Source organism: Oncorhynchus clarkii, chromosome 5 (genome assembly GCF_045791955.1).
Source record: "Oncorhynchus clarkii lewisi isolate Uvic-CL-2024 chromosome 5, UVic_Ocla_1.0, whole genome shotgun sequence".
NCBI classification, from domain to species: domain Eukaryota; kingdom Metazoa; phylum Chordata; class Actinopteri; order Salmoniformes; family Salmonidae; genus Oncorhynchus; species Oncorhynchus clarkii.
Window position 1 is genome coordinate 67,993,850 of NC_092151.1, and position 25,408 is coordinate 68,019,257.

Below are 25,408 nucleotides of genomic sequence, written 5' to 3' on the forward strand. Positions count from 1 at the left end.
TTAATCAAGGATTAGAGTCAGTCACTCTACCTGCCACATATCCAATCACCCCCATGCTGGCATATTTCAAGGTCAGCAGTGTAGTCAGGGTTGTCAATTTCAGGGTTCACCCATTTCCCCTTGTAGGCAGGATTGTCAATCTGTTTGGGCTTCCACTCCCCCTGTGAAAAACAATGTCAGAAAGTGCTTAGTGCTATGCAAAAGTATTTTTTCCCCACTATGTATCCAAGTAAATAGGCAAATTAGTAAAAATGGCAAGACCACATTTCACAGAGTGTAGTACATTCACACCAAATCCTTGTGGCCATGAGTACAAACAACCGTGGAGGCCTACCTTATAGTCAGGGTCCGTGACCATGGGAGGCTCCCATTCACCATCCATCTCATCGTTCCAGTCATCAGGCTTCTTGGCATCAGGGTCAGGGATAGTCTCAGCCACATCCCAGTCCTAAAGGAAACAGTGGCTTAATAATGTCCTTTGCACAGAGTCACCTGCATTTTCTACAGAAAATGAAATGGTGTTCTCATGCATTCTTTAATGTCTTGTTAACATACCTCTGGTTTCTTGTCTTCAGGATCATCACTGTTCTCTCATCCCAGTCATCTGGCTTCTCAGCATCAGGGTCCTTTATCTTCTTGGGGGGGGGGGGGGGAGGAAGTCCCAGTCCTCCTCTAGGCTTCCAGACTCAACTTTCTTGTTGTTGATCTCCACCTCGTAGGTGTTATCCGGATTGACTACCAGTGTGTACATGTGGGTATATTCATCACCCTAGGGAACACACAAAACAAGTTACTGCATGCAAAAACAAAATAATGTTTCTTTAACTTCTTTAAGGCCAATACTTTTAAAACATAATACTGAGAAAAAGGTGGGATAGCAAAAATGTTCGACAGATAACAGATGGTGAAGCTCATAGATAAATACAACTGTTACCATTGACTAGAAAATATAGCAGAATTGCTTATGGACAAAAGGGCTTCTCAGCACTTTTAGTGCCTGGACCACAGATGTCTGGACCTAAGACAGCCAAACCACACACACAGGAATTTAACTTCACACTGCCAATAGTATGTGGTGTAAAGTAGCCAGGCAACTCAAGACAGTGAGACTAACACAGGGAACAATACCTAGGGGACTCTCAAAACAGAAAGGAATTTGACAAGTGAGTCATAACCTACTTTCCAATGTTCCCAGTTACAAATAGGATGTTTATACTTACCAAACATGATGTTGTTTGTGGATTCTCCATGCATTTCCTCCTGGTTGAGATCAGCTGGGAAAAGCTTGAGGTAGCCTCCACCACAGTCAATGTTCTGTTCATGTTTCACAGTAAACTGGATTACCAGTGACTGGTCTTTGTTGTTGACGGACTCAAAGCGGGAGGATGCAGAGTAAAAGCGAGCATCCTGGCTGGTTTGAAGGCCTGAAATGTTTAAAACGCTCAAGAAATACTCATATCAAGTGTCAACCTATTGAGAAACAGCTAGACGCACCAGATTCTATTGCTGGAGCCTAAATGGCAAAATGACAGAGGCACCTTTGTCTTTGTCAACGTCGCCATAGAATTTCCCAGCAGTGAGAACAAACTTCCCATAGTCTGACTTGTGTTTAGATTCCACCCATCAGCTTTTCCAGGCATCTGCGAAATGTTATTCAAAAATCAGGTGTAAGTAAGTCACCTGAGTAATGAGGACAGAGCCACTCGGGCAAGGGCCATGTACCTGTGTAGTTGATCTGGGAAAAGAGCAGAGGGAGTGCATGCAACCCATTGATGAGTAATCACTAAATCAGAACATGTCAGCTAAATGTGAACTACATTTTGAGCATGTCAAGCTGATATTGCATAAAGTGAGCAGGCTATGAAATTGTGTCTCTGTGACACTCATCCAACATATGACATGTAGTCCAATCACCACATTTCAAATCTCGACCCCCCCCCCCCCCCCCCCAAAAAAAAAACAGGAAGGTTCAGTATTTATTCAGAACTTACCCCCCCCATCTTCAAATTGTTCTCGGAAATAAATGGAGGACTCAGCAAATAGTGATGCGATCGATACGGCCATCAAAAGCATCGACAGGGTTGTCATGTCAGCTTGCTAAAAAAAAAAAACACCCTCTAAAATAGAACATGTAATTAACAATGTAAATAAATACCATACATTTTATAGACACTAAATCTAGCAGTAAAACTAGCTATGGCTAGTTACATGCTAGATTGGTCAAAATCCTGACCTCAAATGCTGTACTTACTGCAAGCCCCAAACGCTGCTGATGGTCTCTCGTTTCCGAACAGATGTCTGGTTTTCATTGGATAGCAGCTCCAGGAGGAAGCGTAACAACCTTTAACCAATCGAATTAATTGAAAAAAGCATTTCAGCCAATGCTAGCTGACCACGCGTTTGCTTCACAAACGCCCCTCAGTAGCCGAATGGGTAGGTGGTCTTTATCTCTCGCACGGCGCCCCGGGTGAGAGAGCGGAGTTTGCACGAATGCAGTAATGGGTAGAAAAAAACACACCACACACCGGCCAGATGCGATAAATCATGTGCACCTTCTGTGATTCTGGTAGTAGTTTTTCTTATTTTTTTTTGTAAAGCGATTTAAAATATACAATATTGAAAAACAAACGGAGTATAGAACATAGTATACAAACAATGACCTGTTCACCGGACGTGCTACCTGTCCCAGACATGCTGCTTTCAACTCTATAGAGACAGCAGGAGTGGTAGAGATACTCTTAATGATCGGCTATGAAAAGCCAACTGACATTTACTCCTGAGGTGCTGACTTGCTGCACCCTCGACAACTACTGTGATTATTATTATTTGACCATGCTGGTCATTTATGAACATTTGAACATCTTGGCCATGTTCTGTTATAATCTCCACCCGGCAGAGCCAGAAGAGGACTGGCCACCCCTCATAGCCTGGTTCCTCTCTAGGTTTCTTCCTAGGTTTTTGCCTTTCTAGGGAGTTTTTCCTAGCCACCCTACACCTGCATTTTTTCTGTTTGTGGTTTGAGGCTGGGTTTCTGTACAGCACTTTGAGATATCAACTGATGTAAGAACGGCTATATAAATACATTTGATTTGATTTGACAAGCGCTATTAGCTTATAATAGTTATTTAAAAGGCAAATTGGACACTGATTATCAATGAGTAACAAGTATTTTTTAGGAGTTAGAGTAATTAAACCTTGCGTTAGAGTGGGAGGGAGTGCTTCATTGGCTGTACTTCAGAGTTCACTTCCAATAGAAAGAGGGCAAATTCTTTGGAAAAACTTCTGCAGAATTCTGTTGATGGTAGTATTACCACCAACCCCAGGGGATTTGTTAATTTGAAAGTGATCAATAGCCTCTATAATTTCCTCTAAGGAGATGGGATTATCACATAATTCCTGATCAGAAGAATCAATAGAGACAACATTTCCAAGAGAATCAAAGAACAGAGCTGCAGACTCCTCACACTACCTAGAGGTGTAAAAAATTGGCACAGTAGTTGGCAATTGTCCTAGATCATATTATTCACCTTTAACTGTTCAAAAGAGTTACTTTTAGAGTGAAATTTCTCCAGTCTGAAAAAATAAGCAGAGTTCTGCTTTCCTTCTTGATGAAAGCACCCTCTTCCTTAACCTTGTAAATTTCACCCAGTTTATTTTATTCCTTAATTAACTCTGCTTTATCTGTATCTGAAAGACTATTAGGTCTCTGGAAGAGCAAATCTTCACAAGATCACTGCTACTTTCTCTTAAATATTTAGCCATTACAAACTTTAGAACTTCCCAGTTTGTTCTTTGGAGACTTTCACTCTGGACCTTATTCCAAAAATGTATAATGCATAATATATCAAATTAGACTATTTCATCTTTTAATATGGAGCTATTAAGTTTCCATTATAAAGCCTTGGACTGACTATCATTACAGAGAAATATTTTTAGCTTGTATGCAAATAGCTCTATGGTCTGTTATAGGCGTGTCAAGAATATGAACAGAAACATCCTTTCGTAAGCCCTCTGAAACCATCCAACTGTCAATACATAAACATCTAGTACATGTTTTGTTACACCAGATATAGGATCTCTCAACAGAAAACGTCTCTCTCCATATATCGACAAATGTAGTTTTGATTCACAGAAAATTCACCAGTTGCAAGTTTAGTAAATGAGTTGCATTCATTCTGAAATGTTGCATGCTTGCAAATCTTATTGAATTTATTTACATATCAACTTACATGTTTGGAAGTGTTGTATTTATTCACACGTTATGAGCTTGTGTTGTATTTATTCTCAAAATAACTTCCATGTTTGCAATTACTTTTTGCAACTACAAACTCAGTATACAGGTGCAACTCATATTTTACATGCTTGTATGATTAATTCACTCTTTTACCTCCATAGAGTTCGGCTAGGTGCCAGCAGAACTGAAGCATGCTGATGGGAATAAACTGAGGTGAAATAATCAACCCACAATTGATTATGAGTGCAGGTTTTAGATTCAACAGTAAACCAACTCAAACTAATCAAGGATGCTTTATTAGTCTAAAGTAACTTACAATCCATCTGGCACAGCATACTTTCTCTTGCAGCCACTTTGTTTGCCTGATCTGAGAGACTTTTTTTTTTTACACACACAATGATCTGGACAGAGGTCATTAAATAGCAGAAATTATGGAGGACGACACTATCATAAATCATATCCTATTCATAACGCAACCTCACATTTTCTTACAAAACCAAAAATGTGCAGTCAATATGCTAACACTTTTTACAATGACGGAAAAACACATGTACAGACAATGGAACACTTATAAAAACTTGATATGTATGTACTTGCTAATTATAATTAGGTGTATTGTGAAAATAACACATAACAATGGACAAAAAAAGCATCAAAACATCGTTGGAATAATCAGATTATAATAATGGGCTCCTGAGTGTCTAAGGCACTGCATCTCAGTGCAAGAGGCATCACCCCAGTCCCCGGATCGAATCCAGGCTGTATTAAATACAGCCGTGATTGGGAGTCCTATAGGGTGGCGCACAATTTGCCCAGAGTGGTCCGGGTTTGGCCGGGGTAGACCGTCATTGTAAATAAGAATTTGTTCGTGACTGACTTGCCTAGTTAAATAAAGGTTAAATAAAACATTTTAAATTATATAACTTAAATCAAGTAAATCAATCATTCTAGATAAAAAAAAAAGTGTTGGGGACTCAAATGTTACACTCATGTTAAAAATGTAGTTCATATTCGTGGAATACTCAGACCAAGTACAGTGCATTTGAAAAGTATTCAGATCCCTTCCCTTTTTCCCACATTGTTACATTACAGCCTTATTCCAAAATTGATTAAATAAAGATACTCATCAATACAGTATCCCATAGTGACAATGCTAAATAAGGTTTTTAGAAATTTTAGCAAATATAAACAACTAAAAACATACCTTATACAATACATAAGTATTCAGACCATTACGGCCTCCCGAGTGGCACAGTGGTCGAAGGCACTGCATCGCAGTGCTAGCTGTGCTACTAGAGATCCAGGTTCGAGTCCAGGCTTTGTCGCTGCCGGCCGCAACCGGGAGACCCATGGGGTGGTGCACAATTGGCCCAGCGTCGTCCGGGTTAGGCCGGCAGGAATGTTCTTGTCACATTGACAACTAGTGACTCCTGTGGCGGGCTGGGCGCAATGCACGCTGACACGGTCATCAGGTGCACAGTGTTTCCTCCGACACATTGCTGTGGCTGGCTGCCGGGTTTAACTCGGCATTGTGTCAAAAAGCAGTGTGGCTTGGCTTGGCTGGGATGTGTTTCAGAGGATGCACGGCTCTCGACCTTCACCTATGAGTCCGTATGGGAGTTGCAGTGATGGTACAAGACTAACTACCAATTGGATACCACGAAATTGGGGAGAATAAATATATAAAAGGATTCAGACCCTTCGCTATGAGACTCAAAATTTAGCTCAGGTGCATCCTGATCATCCTGATCATCCTTGAGATGTTTCTACAACACGATTGGAGTCCACCTGTGGTAAATTCAATTGATTGGACATGATTTGGAAATGCATGTCTATATAATGTCCCACAGTTGACAGTGCATGTCAGAGCAAAAACCAAGATATGAGATCGAAGGGATTGTCCGTAGAGCTCCGAGACAAGATTGTGTTGAGGCACAAATCAGGGGAAGGGTACCAAAAAATTTATGCATCATTGAAATCTCCAAGAACACTCCATCATTCTTAAATGGAAGAAGTTTGGAAACACCAAGACTCTTCCTAGAGCTGGCTGCCCGGCCAAACTGAGCAATCGGGGGTGAAGGGCCTTGGTCAGGGAGGGGACCAAGAACCCGATGGTCACGCTGACAGAGCTCCAGATTTCTTCTGTGGAGATAGAACCTTCCAGAAGGACAACCATCTCTGCAGCACTCCACCAATCAGGCCTTTATGGTAGTGGCCAGACGGAAGCCACTTCTCAGTGGCAGGGACTGGGAGACTAGTCAGGATCGAGGGAAAGATGGTCGACCTCTAGTACAGAGAGATCCTTAATGAAAACATGCTTCAGAGCCCTCAGGACCTCAGACTGGGGCGAAGGTTCACCTTCCAACAGGACAACAACCCTAAGCACACAGACAAGACAACGCAGGAGTGGGTTCAGGACCATTCTCCGAGTGTCCTTGAGTGGCCCAGCCAGAGCCCGGACTTTAACCCGATCGCACATCTTTGGAGAAACCTGAAAATAGCCGTGCAGCGATGCTCCCCATCCAACCTGACAGATCTTGAGAGAGAAGAATTGGAAAAACTCCCCAAATACAGGTGTGCCAAGCTTGTACCGTCATTCCCAAGAAGACTCAAGACTCAAGAAGACCAATTGCTGCCAAAGGTGCTTCAACAAGGTACTGAGGAAAGGGTCTGAATACTTATGTAAATTAGATTTTTATTTTTAAGTTATGTGCAACACATTCCTTTTTCATTATGGGGTATTGTGTGTAAATTGATGAGGAAAAAAGCTATTTAATACATTTTAGAATAAGGCTGTAACGTTAAAAATGTGGGTAAAAATTCAAGGGGTCCGAATAATTTCTGAATGCACTGTAGTTCAGTAACCATTTCAACAATAAGCAGTTGCCTGTACAATTGCACATCAATACTACTTTCTTCAAACCTGAATTGTAATTATTCAGCAGGTTATAAATTATTTAAAGTGATGTCACACTGTTAACCTGTGAATATTTAATCAACCTGTAAAACAAGTAATCTATATACAATTCTAGAATAATCATTAACATGCCCTTCAAAAGTTAATTGAATTATATTTAGTCTAGTTTGCTGCAATTTACAGTATTTCTTCCTTTGCATTGAACGTGCTTACCACTGCTTAAGCAGATAGTTGTAATATATCATCAGTGCCAACAAAACAAAAGGATATACAGTACCACTCAAAAGTTGACACACTGACTAATTCAGGGGGTTTTCTTTATTTTTACTATTTCCTACATTGAAGAATAATAGTGAAGACATCAAAACTATGAAATAACACATACGGAATCATGTAGGAACCAAAAAAAGTGTTAAACAAATAAAAATATATTTTATATTTGAGATTCTTCCAAGTAGCCACCCTTTGCCTTGACAGATTTGCACACTCTTGAATTCTCTCAACCAGCTACACCTGGAATGATTATCCAACACTCTTGAAGGAGTCCCCACATATGCTGAGCACTTGTTGGCTGCTTTTCCTTCAGTCTGCGGTCCAACTCATCCCAAACCATCTCATTTGGGTTGAGGTTGGGTGATTGTGGAGGCCAAAGCATCCTCACACCATCACACCTCCTCCTCCATGCTTCACGGTGGGAACCACACGAGGAGATCACTCCATCACTCTCCTTCTTGGTCAAATAGCCCTTACACAGCCTGGAGGTGTTGGGTCATTGTCCTGTTGAAAAACAAATGATAGTCCCACTAAGCGCAAACCAGATGGGATGGCATTTCGCTGCAGAATGCTGTGGTAGCCATGCTGGTTAAGTGTGCCTTGAATTCTAAATAAATGACTGACAGTGTCACTATCAAAGCATCCTCACACCATCACACCTCCTCCTCCATGCTTCACGGTGGGAAGCACGAGGAGATCCTCCGTTCACCTACTCTGCATCTCAAGACACAAATTTGGACTCATCAGACCAAAGGACAGATTGCCACCAGTCTAATGTACATTGCTCGTGTTTCTTGGCCCAAGCAAGTCTCTTTTTTTTATTGGTGTCCTTTAGATGTGGTGTCTTTGCAGCAATTCGACCATGAAGGCCTGATTCACGCAGTCGCTTTTAATTAATTATTTTTTTTTACCCCTTTTTCTCCCCAATTTCGTGGTATCCAATTGTTGTAGTAGCTACTATCTTGTCTCATCGCTACAACTCCCGTACGGGCTCGGGAGAGACGAAGGTTGAAATTCATGCGTCCTCCGATACACAACCCAACCAAGCCGCACTGCTTCTTAACACAGCACGCATCCAACCCGGATGCGTGCTGTGCGCCGGAGGAAACACCGTGCACCTGGCCACCTTGGTTAGCGCACACTGTGCCCAGCCCGCCACAGGAGTCGCTGGTGAGCGATGAGACAAGGACACCCCTACCGACCAAGCCCTCCCTAACCCGGGCGACGCTAGGCCAATTGTGCGTCGCCCCACGGACCTCCCCGTCGCGGCCGGTTACGACAGAGCCTGGGCGCGAACCCAGGGACTCTGATGGCACAGCTGGCGCTGCAGTACAGCGCCCTTAACCACTGCGTCACTCGGGAGGCCCCACGCAGTCGCTTTTGAACAGTTGATGTTGAGATGTGTCTGTTACTTGAACTCTGTAAAGCATTTATTTGTGCTGCAATCTGAGGTGCAGTTAACTCTACATCAAATACAATTTTATTGGTCACATACACATGGTTAGCAGATGTTTATGCAAGTGTAGTGAAATGCTTGTGTTTCTAGTTCCGACAGTGCAGTAATACAGTGCCTTGCGAAAGTATTCGGCCCCCTTGAACTTTGTGACCTTTTGCCACATTTCAGGCTTCAAACATAAAGATATAAAACTGTATTTTTTTGTGAAGAATCAACAACAAGTGGGACACAATCATGAAGTGGAACGACATTTATTGGATATTTCAAACTTTTTTAACAAATCAAAAACTGAAAAATTGGGCGTGCAAAATTATTCAGCCCCTTCACTTTCAGTGCAGCAAACTCTCTCCAGAAGTTCAGTGAGGATCTCTGAATGATCCAATGTTGACCTAAATGAATAATGATGATAAATACAATCCACCTGTGTGTAATCAAGTCTCCGTATAAATGCACCTGCACTGTGATAGTCTCAGAGGTCCGTTAAAAGCGCAGAGAGCATCATGAAGAACAAGGAACACACCAGGCAGGTCCGAGATACTGTTGTGAAGAAGTTTAAAGCCGGATTTGGATACAAAAAGATTTCCCAAGCTTTAAACATCCCAAGGAGCACTGTGCAAGCGATAATATTGAAATGGAAGGAGTATCAGACCACTGCAAATCTACCAAGACCTGGCCGTCCCTCTAAACTTTCAGGTCATACAAGGAGAAGACTGATCAGAGATGCAGCCAAGAGGCCCATGATCACTCTGGATGAACTGCAGAGATCTACAGCTGAGGTGGGAGACTATGTCCATAGGACAACAATCAGTCGTATATTGCACAAATCTGGCCTTTATGGAAGAGTGGCAAGAAGAAAGCCATTTCTTAAAGATATCCATAAAAAGTGTTGTTTAAAGTTTGCCACAAGCCACCTGGGAGACACACCAAACATGTGGAAGAAGGTGCTCTGGTCAGATGAAACCAAAATTGAACTTTTTGGCAACAATGCAAAACGTTATGTTTGGCGTAAAAGCAACACAGCTGAACACACCATCCCCACTGTCAAACATGGTGGTTGCAGCATCATGGTTTGGGCCTGCTTTTCTTCAGCAGGGACAGGGAAGATGGTTAAAATTGATGAGAAGATGGATGGAGCCAAATACAGGACCATTCTGGAAGAAAACCTGATGGACTCTGCAAAAGACCTGAGACTGGGACGGAGATTTGTCTTCCAACAAGACAATGATCCAAAACAGAAAGCAAAATCTACAATGGAATGGTTCAAAAATAAACATATCCAGGTGTTAGAATGGCCAAGTCAAAGTCCAGACCTGAATCCAATCGAGAATCTGTGGAAAGAACTGAAAACTGCTGTTCACAAATGCTCTCCATCCAACCTCACTGAGCTCGAGCTGTTTTGCAAGGAGGAATGGGAAAAAAATGCCAGTCTCTCGATGTGCAAAACTGATAGAGACATACCCCAAGCGACTTACAGCTGTAATCGCAGCAAAAGGTGGCGCTACAAAGTATTAACTTAAGGGGGCTGAATAATTTTGCACGCCCAATTTTTCAGTTTTTGATTTGTTAAAAAAGTTTGAAATATCCAATAAATGTCGTTCCACTTCATGATTGTGTCCCACTTGTTGTCGATTCTTCACAAAAAAATACAGTTTTATATCTTTATGTTTGAAGCCTGAAATGTGGCAAAAGGTCGCAAAGTTCAAGGGGGCCGAATACTTTTGCAAGGCACTGTATATATAACAAGTAAACTAACAATTCCACCACAACTACCTAATACACACAAATCTAAGTAAATGGAATAAGAATAAATATATATGAGCGATGATCGAGCGGCATAGGCAAGATGCAGTAGATGGTATAAATTACAGTAAATACATATGAGATGAGTAATGCAAGATATGTAAACATTATTAAAGTGCCATTATTAAAGTGACTAGTGATCCATTTATTAATGTGGCCAAGGATTTCAAGTCTGTATGTAGGCAGCAGCCTCTGTGTTAGTGATGGCTGTTTAACAGTCTGATGGCCCTGATATAGAAGCTGTTTTTCAGTCTCTCGGTCACAGCTTTGATGCACCTGTACTGTGCACCTTCTGGATGGTAGCGGGGTGAACAGGCAGTGGCCCAGATGGTTGTTATCCTCAATGATCTTTTTTCCCCTCCTGTGACATCAGGTGCTGTAGTTGGAGGGCAGGTAGTTTGCCCCCGGTGATGCGTTGGGCAGACCGCACCACTCTCTGGAGACCCCTGCAGTTGTGGGCGGTGCAGTTTCCGTACCAGGCAGTGATACAGCCAGACAGGATGCGCTCAATTGTGCATCTGTAAAGGTTTGTGAGGGTTATAGGTGACAAGCCAAATTTCTTTAGCCTCCTGAGGTTGAATAGGTGCTGTCTTTGCCACACTGTGTGTGTGGGTGGACCATTTCAGTTTGTCCGTGATGTGTACGCAAAGGAACGCACCTTCTCCACTGCTGTCTCGTCGATGTGGATAGGGGGGTGCGCCCACTGCTATTTACTGAAGTCTACGAACATTAACTTTGTTTTGTGACGTTGAGTGAGAGGTTGTTTTACGGACACCCCACATTGAGTGCCCTCACGTCCTCCCTGTAGGCTTTCTCGTTGTTGTTGGCAATCAAACCCACTACTGTTGTGTCGTCTGCAAACTTGATGATTGAGTTGGAAGCGTGCATGGCCACACAGGCATGGGTGAACAGGAGGGGGCTGAGCACGCACCCTTGTGGGGCCCCAGTGTTGAGGAACAGCAAAGTGCAGATGTTGTTTCCTCCCTTCACCACCTGGGGGCGGCCCGTCAGGAAGTCCAGGACCCAATTGCACAGGGCGGGGTTGAGACCCAGGGCCTCAAGCTTAACGATGAGCTTGGAGGGTACTATGTTGTTGAATGTTGAGCTGTAGTCAATGAACAACATTCTTACATAGGTATTCCTCTAGTCCAGATGGGATAGGGCAGTGTGATGGCAATTGCATCATCTGTGGACCTATTGGGGCAGTAAGCAAATTAAAGTGGGTCCTGGGTGGCAGGTAAGGTGGAGGTGATATGATCCTTGACTCGTCTCTCAAAGCACTTCATGATGACAGAAGTGAGTGCTACGGGGAGATAGTAATTTAGTTGTGTTACCTTAGCCTTCTTGGGTACAGGAACAATGGTGGCCATCTTGAAGCATGTGGGGACAGCAGATGGGGATAGGGAGAGATTGAATATGTCCGTAAACACACCAGCCAGTTGGTCTGCACCATGCTCTGAGGACACGGCTAGGGATGCCGTCTGGGCCGGCAGCCCTGCGAGGGTTAACACGTTTAAATGTCTTACATCGGCCACCGAGAAGGAGAGGGGGGGCCCGCAGTCCTTGGTAGCGGGCTCCATCGTTGGCACTATTATTATCCTCAAAGCAGGTAAAAGTGTTTTGTTTGTCTGGAAGCAAGACGTAGGTGTCCGTGACGTGGCAGGTTTTCATTTTGTAGTCCGTGATTGTCTGTAGACCCTGCCACACACGTCTCACGTATGAGCCGTTGACTCGCAACTCCACTTTGTCCCTATAACAACATTTTGCTTGTTTGATTGCCTTGCAGAGGGAATAACTACACTGTTTGTATTTGGCCATATTCCCAGTCATCTTTCCATGGTTAAATGCGGTGGTTTGCGGCGCGAATGCCACCATCTATCCACGGTTTCTGATTAAGGTAGGTTTTAATAGTCACAGTGGGTACAACATCTCCAATGCACTTCCTTATAAACTCACTCACCGAATCAGCATATAAATCAATATTATTCTCAGAGGCTGCCCGGAACATTTCCAGTCGGTGTGATCAAAACAATCTTGAAGCATGGATTCCAATTGGTCAGACCAGCGTTGAATAGTTCTAGTCACGGGTACATCCTGTTTGAGTTTCTGGCTATAGGACGGGAGGAGAAAAATGGACTTGTGGTCAGATTTGCCAAAGGGGGGGTGGGGGAGGGTCTTGTATGCATCGTGGAAGTTGTAGAAGCAGTGATCCAGTGTATTGACAGCACAAGTGCTACAATCAATATGCTAATAGAATTTAGGTAGCCTTGTTCTCAAATTTGCTTCGTTATCCCCAGCTACAATAAATGCAGCCTCAGGATATGGTTTCCAGTTTGCATAGAGTCCAGTGAAGTTCCTTGAGGGCCGTCGTGATATCGGCTTGAGCGGTGATATACACAGCTGTGACAATAACGGACAATAATTCTGTTGGGAGATAATATGGTCGCCATTTGATTTTGAGGAATTCTAGGTTAGGTGAACAAAAGGACTTGAGTTCCTGTATGTTGTTACGATTATACTATGAGTCATTAATCATGAAGCATACACCCCTGCCCTTCTTCAAAGAGATGTTTATTTCTGTTGCCGCGACTCCTAAAGAATCCCGGTGGCTGTACCGACTCCGACAACATATCCCGAGAGAGCCATGTTTCCGTGAAACAGACCGTTACAATCCCTGATGTCTCTCTGGAAAGCAACCCTTGCCAAATTTCATCTTCCTTGTTATCTAGAGACTGGACATTGGCGAGTAATATAATCGGAAGCGGTGGGTGGTGTGCAAGCCTCCAAAGTCTGACCAGGAGGCTGCTCTGTCTACCTCTTCTGCGGAGACGTTGCTTTGGGTCGGCCTCTGGAATGAGATCCAACGCCCTGGGTTGCAGTGCAAACAAAGAATCCGCTTTGAGAAAGTCATATTCCTGGACGTAATGTTGGTAAGTTGCCGTCGCTCTGATATCCTCTATTTCTTCCCGGCTGTATGTAATAACACTAAAGATTTTCTAGCCTAACAATGTAAAAAAGAAAAAACTGAGAAAAAAAACCCTGAAATACTGTATTGTTTCCTAAGGACTAGAGGTGAGATGACCCTCTGTCAGCGCCATCTTGATAGCGCTAATGAACTTATCCTCTTCAACAGAGGTAGCTCTGGGTCTTCCTTTCCTGTGGCAGTCCTCATGAGAGCCAGTTTCATCAAAACACCTAATGGTTTTTGAAACTGCACTTGAAGAAACTTTAAAAGTTCTTGACATTTTCTGTATTGACTGACCTTTATGTCTTAAAGTAATGATGGACTGTTGTTTCTCTTTACTTATTTGAACTGTTCTTGCCATAATATGGACTTGGTCTTTTACCAAATAAGGCCATCTTCTGTATACCACCCCTACCATGTCACAACACAACTGGTTGGCTCAAACGCATTAAGGGAAAAAATTCCACAAATTAACAAGGCACACCTGTTAATTAAAATGCATTCCAGGTGACTACCTAATGAAGCTGGTTGAGAGAATTGCAAGAGTGTGCAAAGCTGTCATCAAGGCAAAGGGTGGCTACTTTGAAGAATCAAATATAATTTGATTTTTAACACTTAACACTTTAACACTGGCTTACTACATGATTCCATGTGTTATTTCATAATTTTGATGTCTTCACTATTATTCTACATATATGTATTCTATTATGTAGAAAAAAGTAGGTGAGTAGGTGTGTCCAAACATTTGACTGGTACTGTACATTCAAATAATAATACTAGAGTTGACCTGAGCTTCACGTAAAATAATTGCATAAAAATTGTCTGAGGAAGTTGAAAATGCACTCTAAAATCTCTTCGTTATCAGATTGAATCTTACTATAGCCAGATGCTCTATGCTTCCTTTCTTGGCAGTGTAGGGTGAAGAGTGGGCATACCACATGTTCGATTGACATGTGCCATTGCAAAAATGTTCAATATGTCAGCAGGACATACTTTTTCCTTTTTGCCAAAACACTGTTCATGTGTTTCTTGGGTTGCATTGGTCTGTTTAGGGTAGGAAGAAATTGATCCTCTGTGGTATGGATTTGCAGCCTTGGGCAGAGAACAGCCTCTCCTCCTTGGGTGTATATAGCATGGCCTTCGCCACTTCATCCAGCGTTCCCTCGTCTGGCTCCAGACCCCGCGCTGCATAGGCATCACGGGCACAGAGCTTGACATGACGGTACTCCAGAGGTAGGAAGGGCACAAAGAAGTCAATAAGGTGACCTGACATCAGTTCACTCTGTGCAAAGCCTCCTGGAAAGCAGACAAACTGGTAAATCCACAATTCGAGAAAGGTATTTTACATCAAAACATGTTATGTAATTCAAAATGTTTTAATCTATTTCTGATTAGTATTCTGTATTTTGCAAACTATTTGTTTTTGTGTTAACAGTGTAGTAGCGTTTATGAGTAAAACATCTTCAATCTTGCTCTGTGAAAACGTATTTACAGTGCATTTGGAAAGTGTTCCGGACTTGAACCCGATCAAACATTTCTGGAGACCTGAATATAGCTGTGTCCCATCCAACCTGACAGAGAAGAATGGGAGAAACTCCCCAAATACAGTTGTGCCAGCCAAGATTGTGGCTTAATACCCAAGAGGCTTTAATCGCTGCCAAAGGTGATTCAACAAAGTACTGAGTAAAGGGTCTGAATACTTATGTAAATATGATGTTTATTTTATAAATTTGCAAAAATGTATAAAAAACTGTTTTTGCTTTGTCTTTATGTAGATTGACAAGGGAAAATAAACAATTTTAATCCATTTTAGAATAAGGCTGTAATGTAACAAATGTGGAAAAAGGGGGGTCTAAATACTTTCCAAATGCACTATACCTAAAACCTGAGAATGAGTGTGCGATTGTAAAGCCACTGTTGGTACCTTGAGAATCCATAGCTTCAGCACGTAGCCGGTGTTCCAAGTCTTCCATCCCAATGTCCTCTCTGTTTTGCCCTGAGTGCCAGAAGTCCAAGGCCACATCGTTGACGGTGGTCCCACCTATATTACTACAAATAATTATTACAACATATCTTGATTAGGGTCAGTTGGGTTTCCTTACATGAGTTAGTGGAAGAGGCATCTCATTAATTTAAAGGGTATATATGGCTAACCTGAGGAATAAGAAGACAGCCCTCCTATAGCTGACCCCATCCACATTGTCATAATGGTCCATATAGGGCTTGATAGCATCTATAAGGCCGGGGTGCAGTTTCTCAGCCTCATCAAAGATGAAAAGTGTCTGTGGGCAACGCAGCACCATGTCCCGGATAGCTTCTCTGAGCTGGCCCTGGAAAGAGAGCGCTATGGTGAGCACAAAAATATCACCTCTCACTCGTTCCCATTTAAGACAGGTGTGCAATATATTCACGAGATTAAAATATGCACAGGCATTCCATGTATTATTCTACATGTTTTATCCACAAAAAAATGGCACTCAATTTGCTGAGTTTAGACATACTATTGTATATTTGTTTAATTCCTACTTTGGTAAAGATTGAGTTGTCACTATCATTTTGAAATATTATGCAATTTAACATTGAGTTTATAATTGGTTGGAAGGGTGCCTAGCTGGTGTGAGTTCCAATAACTTTTATTTAGGTGGTGACCTGGAAAATGTCAAAGATAACATTTTATTTTTAAACTAAATATTTAGGTAGTCCTACTCCATGAATGTTGACAATACATGGCAATAAAACAGGGACTCAAAATATTTATTATATAATCTATTAACCCATATTCACAACATAGTTCTGTTCTGCACATGTTCCTGGCAGAGAGGAGTCATGTCTGTACCAACAGCTAGGCTCACCTTGTACGTGTCCACTAGTCTGGCATGGGGGAAATGGAATGGGGCGATGAACAGACGCACACACTCGCTCTTCACCCCGTCCCGGTACAAGTTGTCAGCTACAATCCGGGTCACAAAGTTCTTGCCCGTGCCGGAGCAGCCATGGAAGGAGAGGGTCAATGGCTTATTGGATTCAGGGTTACTGATGAAGCCCTGCACAGCCTTCAGAACCACTGATTGGGCAAGGTGCTGCCCATGAAGCTTTAGCTGTAGATCACTAGCCAGACCTGAAACAAAACATCAAAATGAGCACTGCACAAAAATGACATAGCTGGTGGAACATGCATTAATATAAATATTGCCTCAATAGGACTTAATCTTACCTGTAATATTATTTGTTATCCGACAATCCCCTGATTCACAGCACTGTCCCAGGCTGCAATACCACTGTGACAGCAAACTGATATAGTCTTGAGGGAATGCTGCCCATAGGTCCCTAGTAGGTACTAAAATGGGCACACAAATGTACAGTGTAATGCAGAGTTAGACATAGCTGTTGCAATCATTTAAACAACACTATCATTTCTGCTCAAGGCAAGTTTGCAAGGAAAATGTTAACGCTTTTACATATCCTCACCGGATAATAAATTAAATAAGACATTCCCTCTATGTTTGAATAAACTAGCTAATCATCGTAGCTTACGATCTCTGCATTGTAATAAAAATAGTTTTGTCCTGTGTAAAAAACGAATTTATGCCTTACAAATAATTCCTCCAGTGCTTCTGTTTCCCAGACTGTTGGAATTACGGTCTCAATTTTGATATTTCTACAGAAAACATTGTTTTTTTTAAACTTGCAGAAATTAAATTAACACCATACCTTGCTGAGTCGCATCATCTTGATTCTGTTGACACTCCCCTTCCCATATATTACAATAAATATAATTGAAATAATACGTAGATACATTAGAAATACTGTCAAATTGAAATAAATCTGCCTTTGCAGAAACAGCCCAAAATATGGGCAATAGTGGGTAGAAGAACATCAGTGACGCCGTAAATGTGCGATTATAAGAGAGTGGTCGTTAATGATGGCATTCTTCAAACCTCTGTCCATTCAAACCTGTCATACCATGGAGCGAAATATCTGCCAAAAGATGGAATGTACGTATCGTTAGAAAATCCATATCTAAATTGTTAGGATAGTAAGAAAAGCAATGCGTGAAACATGGAACGTAAACGTTACATTTAATCTGTGAACATGCAAAACACCATGTTACGATTACGGACTAACATTTTAGGTTTGAACAAATCTTGTTGTGTTGCAATAATGATGTACTATAATACCTTTCACAATTGGAGATTTCATCTCACCAACAAAAAAAAACGTACACCAAACGGCCTGTAAGGAGTGCTACGCGAACAAACATAACACAGTATAGAAAAAAAAAACGGAAGTCAGGGAAACCGGAAAGAGGTATCCTGTACGTTTTCAAGTTAAAAGTTTCCCTTCTATATTACTCCTTAGTTAAGTTTACTTCACAATTAGGTATTGTTGTGAATTGTGAGATATTACTGCACTGTTGGAGCTAGGAACATAAGCTTTTAGCTACACCCGGAAATATGCTAAATATGTGTATGTGACCAATACAATTTGATTTGATTATGCCTACAAGAGTGACGTTTCAGTCCGCGTATCTCTACAGCATTGGCATCTACCAGGAATAAAAAAAATAATAGCTGTTTAGTGATGGGTGGTTATTGTCCTTGATGATCTTTTTGGCCTTCCTGTGACATCGGGGGGTGTAGGTGTCCTTGAGAGCAGGTAGTTTACCCCAGCTGATGCGTTGGGCAGACCGCACCACCCTCTGGAGAGACTTACGGTTGTGAGCGGAGCAGTTGCCATACCAGGTCGTGATACATGTAAAAATTTGTGAGTGTGTTTGGTGACAAGCTGAATTTCTTCAGCCTCCTGAGATTGAAGAGGTGCTGCTGCGCCTTCTTCACCACGCTGTCTGTGTGGGTGGACCATAATATATCTACAGTAGCTTTGATTGAACTGTCAACATCATACTTTCAACATTTTTCATGAATCAAGTCGACAATCTATTTGCAAATCCTTTTTAATCCTTGTCATATGAAGAGAAATAATGAAGATAAATTATAGATAAAACATATCGGTGCTCATCAGCCATTGGACATAAACATTACACAAGTCACGAATTTAACAATGAGTGGTTTGTTAAGAGTCTGCCACGAGCACAGTCAGTATAGTCAGCTCAGCTATCCCCATTGAGACCATGTCTGTGCCTCGATCTAGGTTGGGCAAAACTAAACATGGCGGTGTTCGCCTTAGAAATCTCACTAGAATAAAGACCTCCTCCATTCACAATAGCAAATTTCAATTTACCAAAAAGAAAACGACTGCGTTTTCATCTTTTGAGCGTCTAGTCATGAAATCTATACAGCCTACTCAATCACTTTTTATAGTTACGGTTTACAGGCCTCCTGGACCATATACAGCGTTCCTCACAGAGTTCCCTGAATTCCTATCGGACCTTGTAGTCATGGCAGATAATATTATAATTCTTGGTGACTTTAATATTCACTTGGAAAAGTCCACAGACCCACTCCAAAAGGCTTTCGGAGCCATTATCGACTCAGTGAGTTTTGTCAAACATGTCTCTGGACCTACTCACTGTCACAGTCATACTCTGGACCTAGTTTTGTCCCATGGAATAAATGTTGTGGATCTTAATGTTTTTCCTCATAATCCTGGACTATCGGACCATCATTTTATTACGTTTGCAATCGCAACAAATAATCTGCTCAGACCCCAACCGAGGATCATCAAAAGCTGTGCTATAAATTCTCAGACAACCCAAAGATTCCTAGATGACCTTCCAGACTCCCACCACCTACCCAAGGACGTCAGAGTAAAAAAAAAAAAATCAGTTAACCACCTAACTGGGGCACTCAATTTAACCTTGCGTAATACCCTAGATTCAGTCGCACACCTAAAAACATTTGTCATAAGAAACTAGCTCCCTGCTATACAGAAAATAAAATACCCGAGCTCTGAAGCAAGCTTCCAGCAAATTGGAACGGAAATGGCGCAACACCAAACTGGAAGTCTTCCGACTAGCTTGGAAAGACAATACCGTGCAGTATCGAAGAGCCCTCACTGCTGCTCGATCATCCTATTTTTCTAACTTAATTGAGGAAAATAAGAAAAATCCAAATTGTATTTTGATACTGTTGCAAAGTTAACTAAAAAGCAGTATTCCCAAGAGAGGATGGCTTTCACTTCAGCAGTGATAAATTCATGAACTTCTTTGACGAAAAGATCATGATCATTAGAAGGCAAATTACGGACTCCTCTTTAAATCTGCGTATTCCTCCAAAGCTCAGTTGTCCTGAGTCTGCACAACTCTGCCAGGACCTAGGATCAAGGGAGACACTCAAGTGTTTTAGTACTATATTTCTTGACACAATGATGAAAATAATCATGGCCTCTAAACCATCAAGCTGCATACTGGACCCTATTCCAACTAAACTACTGAAAGAGCTGCTTCCTGTGCTTGGCCCTCCTATGTTGAACATAATAAACGTCTCTCTAGCCACCGGATGTGTACCAAACTCACTAAAAGATGCAGTAATAAAGCCTCTCTTGAAAAAGCCAAACTTTGACCCATAAAATATGAAAAACTATCGACTATCGAATCTCCCTTTCCTCTCAAAATATTTTGAGAAAATATTTACGCATTCCTGAAGACGAACAATGTATACGAAACGCTTCGGTCTGGTTTTAGACCCCATCATAGCACTGAGAATACACTTGTGAAGGTGGTAAATTACATTTTAATGGCGTCAGACTAATGCTCTGCATCTGTCCTCTTGCTCCTAGACCTTAGTGCTGCTTTTGATACCATCGATCATTCTTTTGGAGAGATTGTAAACCCAAAATACGACAAGTTCTAGTCTGGTTTAGATCTTACCTGTCGGAAAGATATCAGTTTGTCTCTGTAAATGGTTTGTCCTCTGACAAATCAACTGACAAATTAACATTTTGGTGTTCCTCAAGGCTCCGTTTTAGGACCACTATATATTTTACTTGTCTCTTCCAAGATGGCGTAGCAGTCAGACGTCTTTGTCCTGTCGTGTCCTTTGTATATATATTTTTCTTCCCATATATTTAAAAAATATTTTCTTAAACCTCAACTTCAAAATTACTCTCCTACAACCTGTTTTTTTATTTTTTATTTCTATTTACTTCGGATCTGGAATCCCTCAACTGAAGCTAGTCAGCTAACTAGCTACCAGCAAACCACTGCTAACGGTCATCAGCTAACCTTTAGCTCGGAAAGCTTTCGCCAGTTCGTACAACGTGACTCAAACCAGAGCATAACGGACCAATTTTTTTTCCTCCATATCACTGGATTCCTACCGCAACCTCTAAACATTTATATCTGGATCTTCGCAACTAGCACTCCTGGGCTACAACATCCGGACCCCTTTTACTGCCGGTATGGGGCACGGAACCCCCCCGATCCTCAACGACTGGAATACCGACATAATTTGCCCGAGGATTCCAACAGGCCCCTCAGGCGTGACGACCGCTGAAGGCCCATTCTGCTAACCGTGGTCTGCTAGCTACCTAGAGCTACTTGTAACCCAACTAATCCATGACTGGTCTATCAACATCACCACACAAAGAGACAAAAACAGAAATACCTCCATCGCGACGTCCCCCAAAGGCCCTTCTGCCAACTTGCTAGCCCCGGTCTGCTAACTGCGAGCCCCGGTCTGCTAACTGCTAGCTTGCTTGACAACCCCGGTCTGCTAACTGCTAGCTTGCCTGCCAACCCCGGTCTGCTAACTGCTAGCTTGCCTGCCAACCCCGGTCTGCTAACTGCTTGCTTGCCTGCCAACCCCGGTCTGCTAACTGCTAGCTTGCTTGCCAACCCCGGTCTGCTAACTGCTAGCTTGCTTGCCAACCCCGGTCTGCTAACTGCTAGCTTGCTTGCCAACCCCGGTCTGCTAACTGCTAGCTTGCTTGCCAACCCCGGTCTGCTAACTGCTAGCTTGCTTGCCAACCCCGGTCTGCTAACTGCTAGCTTGCTTGCCAACCCCGGTCTGCTAACTGCTAGCTTGCCAACCCCGGTCTGCTAACTGCTAGCTTGCTTGCCAACCCCGGTCTGCTAACTGCTAGCTTGCTTGCCAACCCCGGTCTGCTAACTGCTAGCTTGCTTGCCAACCCCGGTCTGCTAACTGCTAGCTTGCTTGCCAACCCCGGTCTGCTAACTGCTAGCTTGCTTGCCAACCCCGGTCTGCTAACTGCTAGCTTGCTTGCCAACCCCGGTCTGCTAACTGCTAGCTTGCTTGCCAACCCCGGTCTGCTAACTGCTAGCTTGCTTGCCAACACCGGTCTGCTAACTGCTAGCTTGCTTGCCAACCCCGGTCTGCTAACTGCTAGCTTGCTTGCCAACCCCGGCCTGCTAACTGCTAGCTTGCTTGCCAACCCCGGCCTGCTAACTGCTAGCCAACCCCGGCCTGCTAACTGCTTGCTTGCTTGCCAACCCCGGCCTGCTAACTGCTTGCTTGCTTGCCAACCCCGGTCTGCTAACTGCTAACTTGTTATCCCCGGCCTACTAACTGTCTGAATCGCCCTGTCCCCAGCCAGCCCAACCACTCACTGGACCCATATGATCACATGGCTACGCATTCTTCTCTCTAATATCAATATGCCTCGTCCATTACTGTCCTGGTCAGTGATTACGGTCTCATTTCACTGTAGAGCCTCTAGCCCTGCTCAAATATGCCTTAACCAACTGTGTTGTTCCACCTCCTACATATGCGATGACATCACCTGGTTTAAACGTCTCTACAGACTATATCGTTCTCATCATTACTCAATGCCTAGGTTTACCTCCAATGTACTCACATCCTACCTTACCTTTGTCTGTACACTATGCCTTGAATCTATGCTATCGTTCCCAGAAACCTGCTCCTTTTACTCTCTGTTCCGAACGTGCTAGACGGCCAGTTCGTATAGCTTTTAGCCGTACCCTTATCCTACTTCTCCTCTGTTCCTCTGGTGATGTGGAGGTTAATCCAGGTCCTGCAGCGCCTAGCTCCACTCCTACTCCCCAGGTGCTCTCATTGGTTGACTTCTGTAAAAGCCTTGGTTTCATGCATGTTAACATTAGAAGCCTACTCCCTAAATTTTATTCACTTCTTTAGCACTCTGCCAACCCGGATGTCTTAGCCGTGTCTGAATCCCGGCTTAGGAAAACCACCAAAAACCCTGAAATCTCCATCCCTAACTAAAACATTTTCCGCCAAGATAGAACTGCCAAAGGGGGCGGTGTTTCAATCTACTGCAGAGATAGCCTGCAGAGTTCTGTCTTACTATCCAGGTCTGTACCCAAACAATTCAAGGTCCTTCTACTTCTAAAAATTCACCTTTCCAGAAACAAGTCTCTCACTGTTGCCGCTTGCTATAGACCACCCTCTGCCCCCAGCTGTGCCCTCGACACCATATGTGAATTGATTGCCCCAATCTATCTTCTGAGGTCGTGCTATTAGGTGACCTAAACTGGGACATGCTTAACACCCCAGCCATCCTACAATCAAAGCTTGATGCCCTCAATCTCACACAAATGATCAATGAACCTACCAGGTACAACCCACATCCGTAAACACAGGAACCCTCATAGATATCCTAACTAACTAACTCGCCCTCCGAATACACCTCTGCTGTTTTCAATCAAGATCTCAGCGATTACTGTCTCAATGCCTGCATCCGTAATGGGTCTGCGATCAAACAACCACCCCTCATCACTGTCAAACGCTTTCTAAAACACTTTTGCGAGCAGGCCTTTCTAATCGACCTGGTCGGGGTATCCTGGAATGACATTGACCTCATCCCGTCAGAAGAGGATGCCTGGTTATTCTTTAAAAGTGCCTTCCTCACCATCTTAAATAAGCATGCCCCATTCAAAAAATGTAGAACTAGGAATAGATATAGTCTTTGGTTCACTCCGGACCTGTCTGCCCTTGACCAGCACAAAAACATCCTGTGGCGTTCTGCATTAGCATCAAATAGCCCCTGTGATATGCAACTTTTCAGGGAAGTTAGGAACAAATATACACAGGCAGTTTGGAAAGCTAAGGCTAGCTTTTTCAAACTGAAATTTTTATCCTGTAGTACAAACTCAAAAATGTTCTGGGACGCTGTAAAGTCCATGGAGAATAACAGCACCTCCTCCCAGCTGCCCACTGCTCTGAGGCTAGGAAACACTTACCACCGATAAATCCACTATAACTGAGAATTTCAATAAGCATTTCTCTACGGCTGGCCATGCTTTCCACCTGGCTACCCCTAACACGGTCAACTGCCCGGCACCCTCCACAGCAACCCGCCCAAGCCCCCACCATTACTCCTTCACCCAAATCCAGATAGCTGATGTTCTGAAAGAGCTGCAAAATCTGGACCCCTACAAATCAGCCGGGCTAGACAATCTGGACCCTCTTTCCAAAATTATCTGCCGAAATTGTTGCAACCCCTATTACTAGCGTATTCAACCTCTTTCGTATCGTCTGAGATTCCCAAAGATTGGAAAGCTGCCGCAGTCATCCCCCTCTTCAAAGGGGGTGACACTCTAGACCCAAACTGCTACAGACCTATATCTATTCTACCTTGTCTAAGGTCTTCGAAAGCCAAGTTAACAAACAGATTACCACCAACCATTTCAAATCCCACGTACCTTCTCCGTTATGCAATCTGGATTCAGAGCTGGCCATGGGTGCACCTCAGCCACGCTCAAGGTCCTAAACGATATCATAACCGCCATCAATAAGAGACATTACTGTGCAGCCGTATTCATCGACCTGGCAAAGGCTTTCGACTCTGTCATTCACCACATTCTTATTGGCAGACTCGACAGCCTTGATTTCTCAAATGATTGCCTCGCCTGGTTTACCAACTACTTCTCTGATAGAGTTCAGTGCGTCAAATCGGAGGGCCTGTTGTCCGGACCTCTGGCAGTCTATGGGGGTGCCACAGGGTTCAATTCTCAGGAGGACTCTCTTCTCTGTATACATCAATGATGTCGCTCTTGCTGCTGGTGATTCACTGATCCACCTCTACGCAGACGACACCATTCTGTATACTTCTGGCCCCTCTTTGGACACTGTTAACTAACCTCCAGACGAGATTCAATGCCATACAACTCTCCTTCCGTGGCCTCCAACTGCTCTTAAATGCAAGTAAAACTAAATGCATGCTATTCAATCGATCACTGCCCGCACATCCAGTATCACTACTCTGGACGGCTCTGACATAGAATACGTGGACAACTACAAATACCTAGGTGTCTGAATAGACTGTCAACTCTCCTTCCAGACTCACATTAAGCATCTCCAACCCAAAATGAAATCTAGAATCGGCTTCCTATATCGCAACAAAGCATCCTTCACTCATGCTGCCAAACATACCCTCGTAAAACTGACCATCCTACCGATCCTCGACTTCGGCGATGTCATCTATAAAATAGCCTACTATAATAGCCTAAAATAGCCTACTCAACAAATTGGATGCAGTCTATCACAGTGCCATCCGTTTTGTCACCAAAGCCCCATATACTACCCACCACTGCAACCTGTACGCTCTCGTTGGTTGGCCCTCGCTTCATACTCGTCGCCAAACCCACTGGCTACAGGTCATCTACAAGTCTCTGCTAGGTAAAGCCCCGCCTTGTGTCAGCTCACTGGTCACCATAGCAGCACCCACTCGTAGCACGTGCTCCAGCAGGTCTATCTCACCCCCAAAGCCAATTCTTCCTTTGGTCGCCTTTCCATCCAGTTCTCTGCTGCCAATAACTGGAACGAACTGCAAAAATCACTGAAGCTGGAGACTCATATCTCCCTC

General features: G+C 43.2%; 1 protein-coding gene and 1 pseudogene across 3 annotated transcripts; both read right to left on the reverse strand.

Moving 5' to 3' along the window:
* On the reverse strand, positions 1-12,260 carry LOC139409743 (calreticulin-like; annotated as a pseudogene).
* LOC139410185 (torsin-1A-like) lies at positions 12,040-17,936 on the reverse strand. Of its 3 annotated transcripts, none has more exons than XM_071155641.1 (7): positions 17,824-17,936; positions 17,357-17,623; positions 16,860-16,982; positions 16,498-16,763; positions 15,800-15,975; positions 15,570-15,694; positions 12,040-14,941 (listed from the first exon to the last, which is right to left on the reverse strand). In XM_071155641.1, exons 2-7 carry the CDS (start codon positions 17,520-17,522, stop codon positions 14,694-14,696), a joined length of 1,104 nt encoding a protein of 367 aa, XP_071011742.1. In that variant the 5' UTR covers positions 17,523-17,623; positions 17,824-17,936; the 3' UTR covers positions 12,040-14,693. The 3 variants fall into 3 exon arrangements, with proteins under 3 accessions (XP_071011742.1, XP_071011743.1, XP_071011744.1); XM_071155642.1 differs by having other exon boundaries at positions 12,496-14,941; positions 17,357-17,395; positions 17,824-17,916; XM_071155643.1 differs by having other exon boundaries at positions 13,231-14,941; positions 15,570-15,686; positions 17,824-17,914.
* Between the last annotated feature and the right edge of the window lie 7,472 nt (positions 17,937-25,408).

What these genes read in the sequence shown, in the direction of transcription:
- LOC139410185 (XM_071155641.1), bottom strand. Translation starts at nt 17,522, where the DNA reads ATGTTCTTCTACCCACTATTGCCCATATTTTGGGCTGTTTCTGCAAAG. An exon ending in AGATGATGCGACTCAGCAAG is followed by an intron (nt 16,983 to 17,356) that starts GTATGGTGTTAA and finishes TGCCCATTTTAG; the next exon opens with TACCTACTAGGGACCTATGG. An exon ending in GCTGTCTTCTTATTCCTCAG is followed by an intron (nt 15,695 to 15,799) that starts GTTAGCCATATA and finishes AATTATTTGTAG; the next exon opens with TAATATAGGTGGGACCACCG.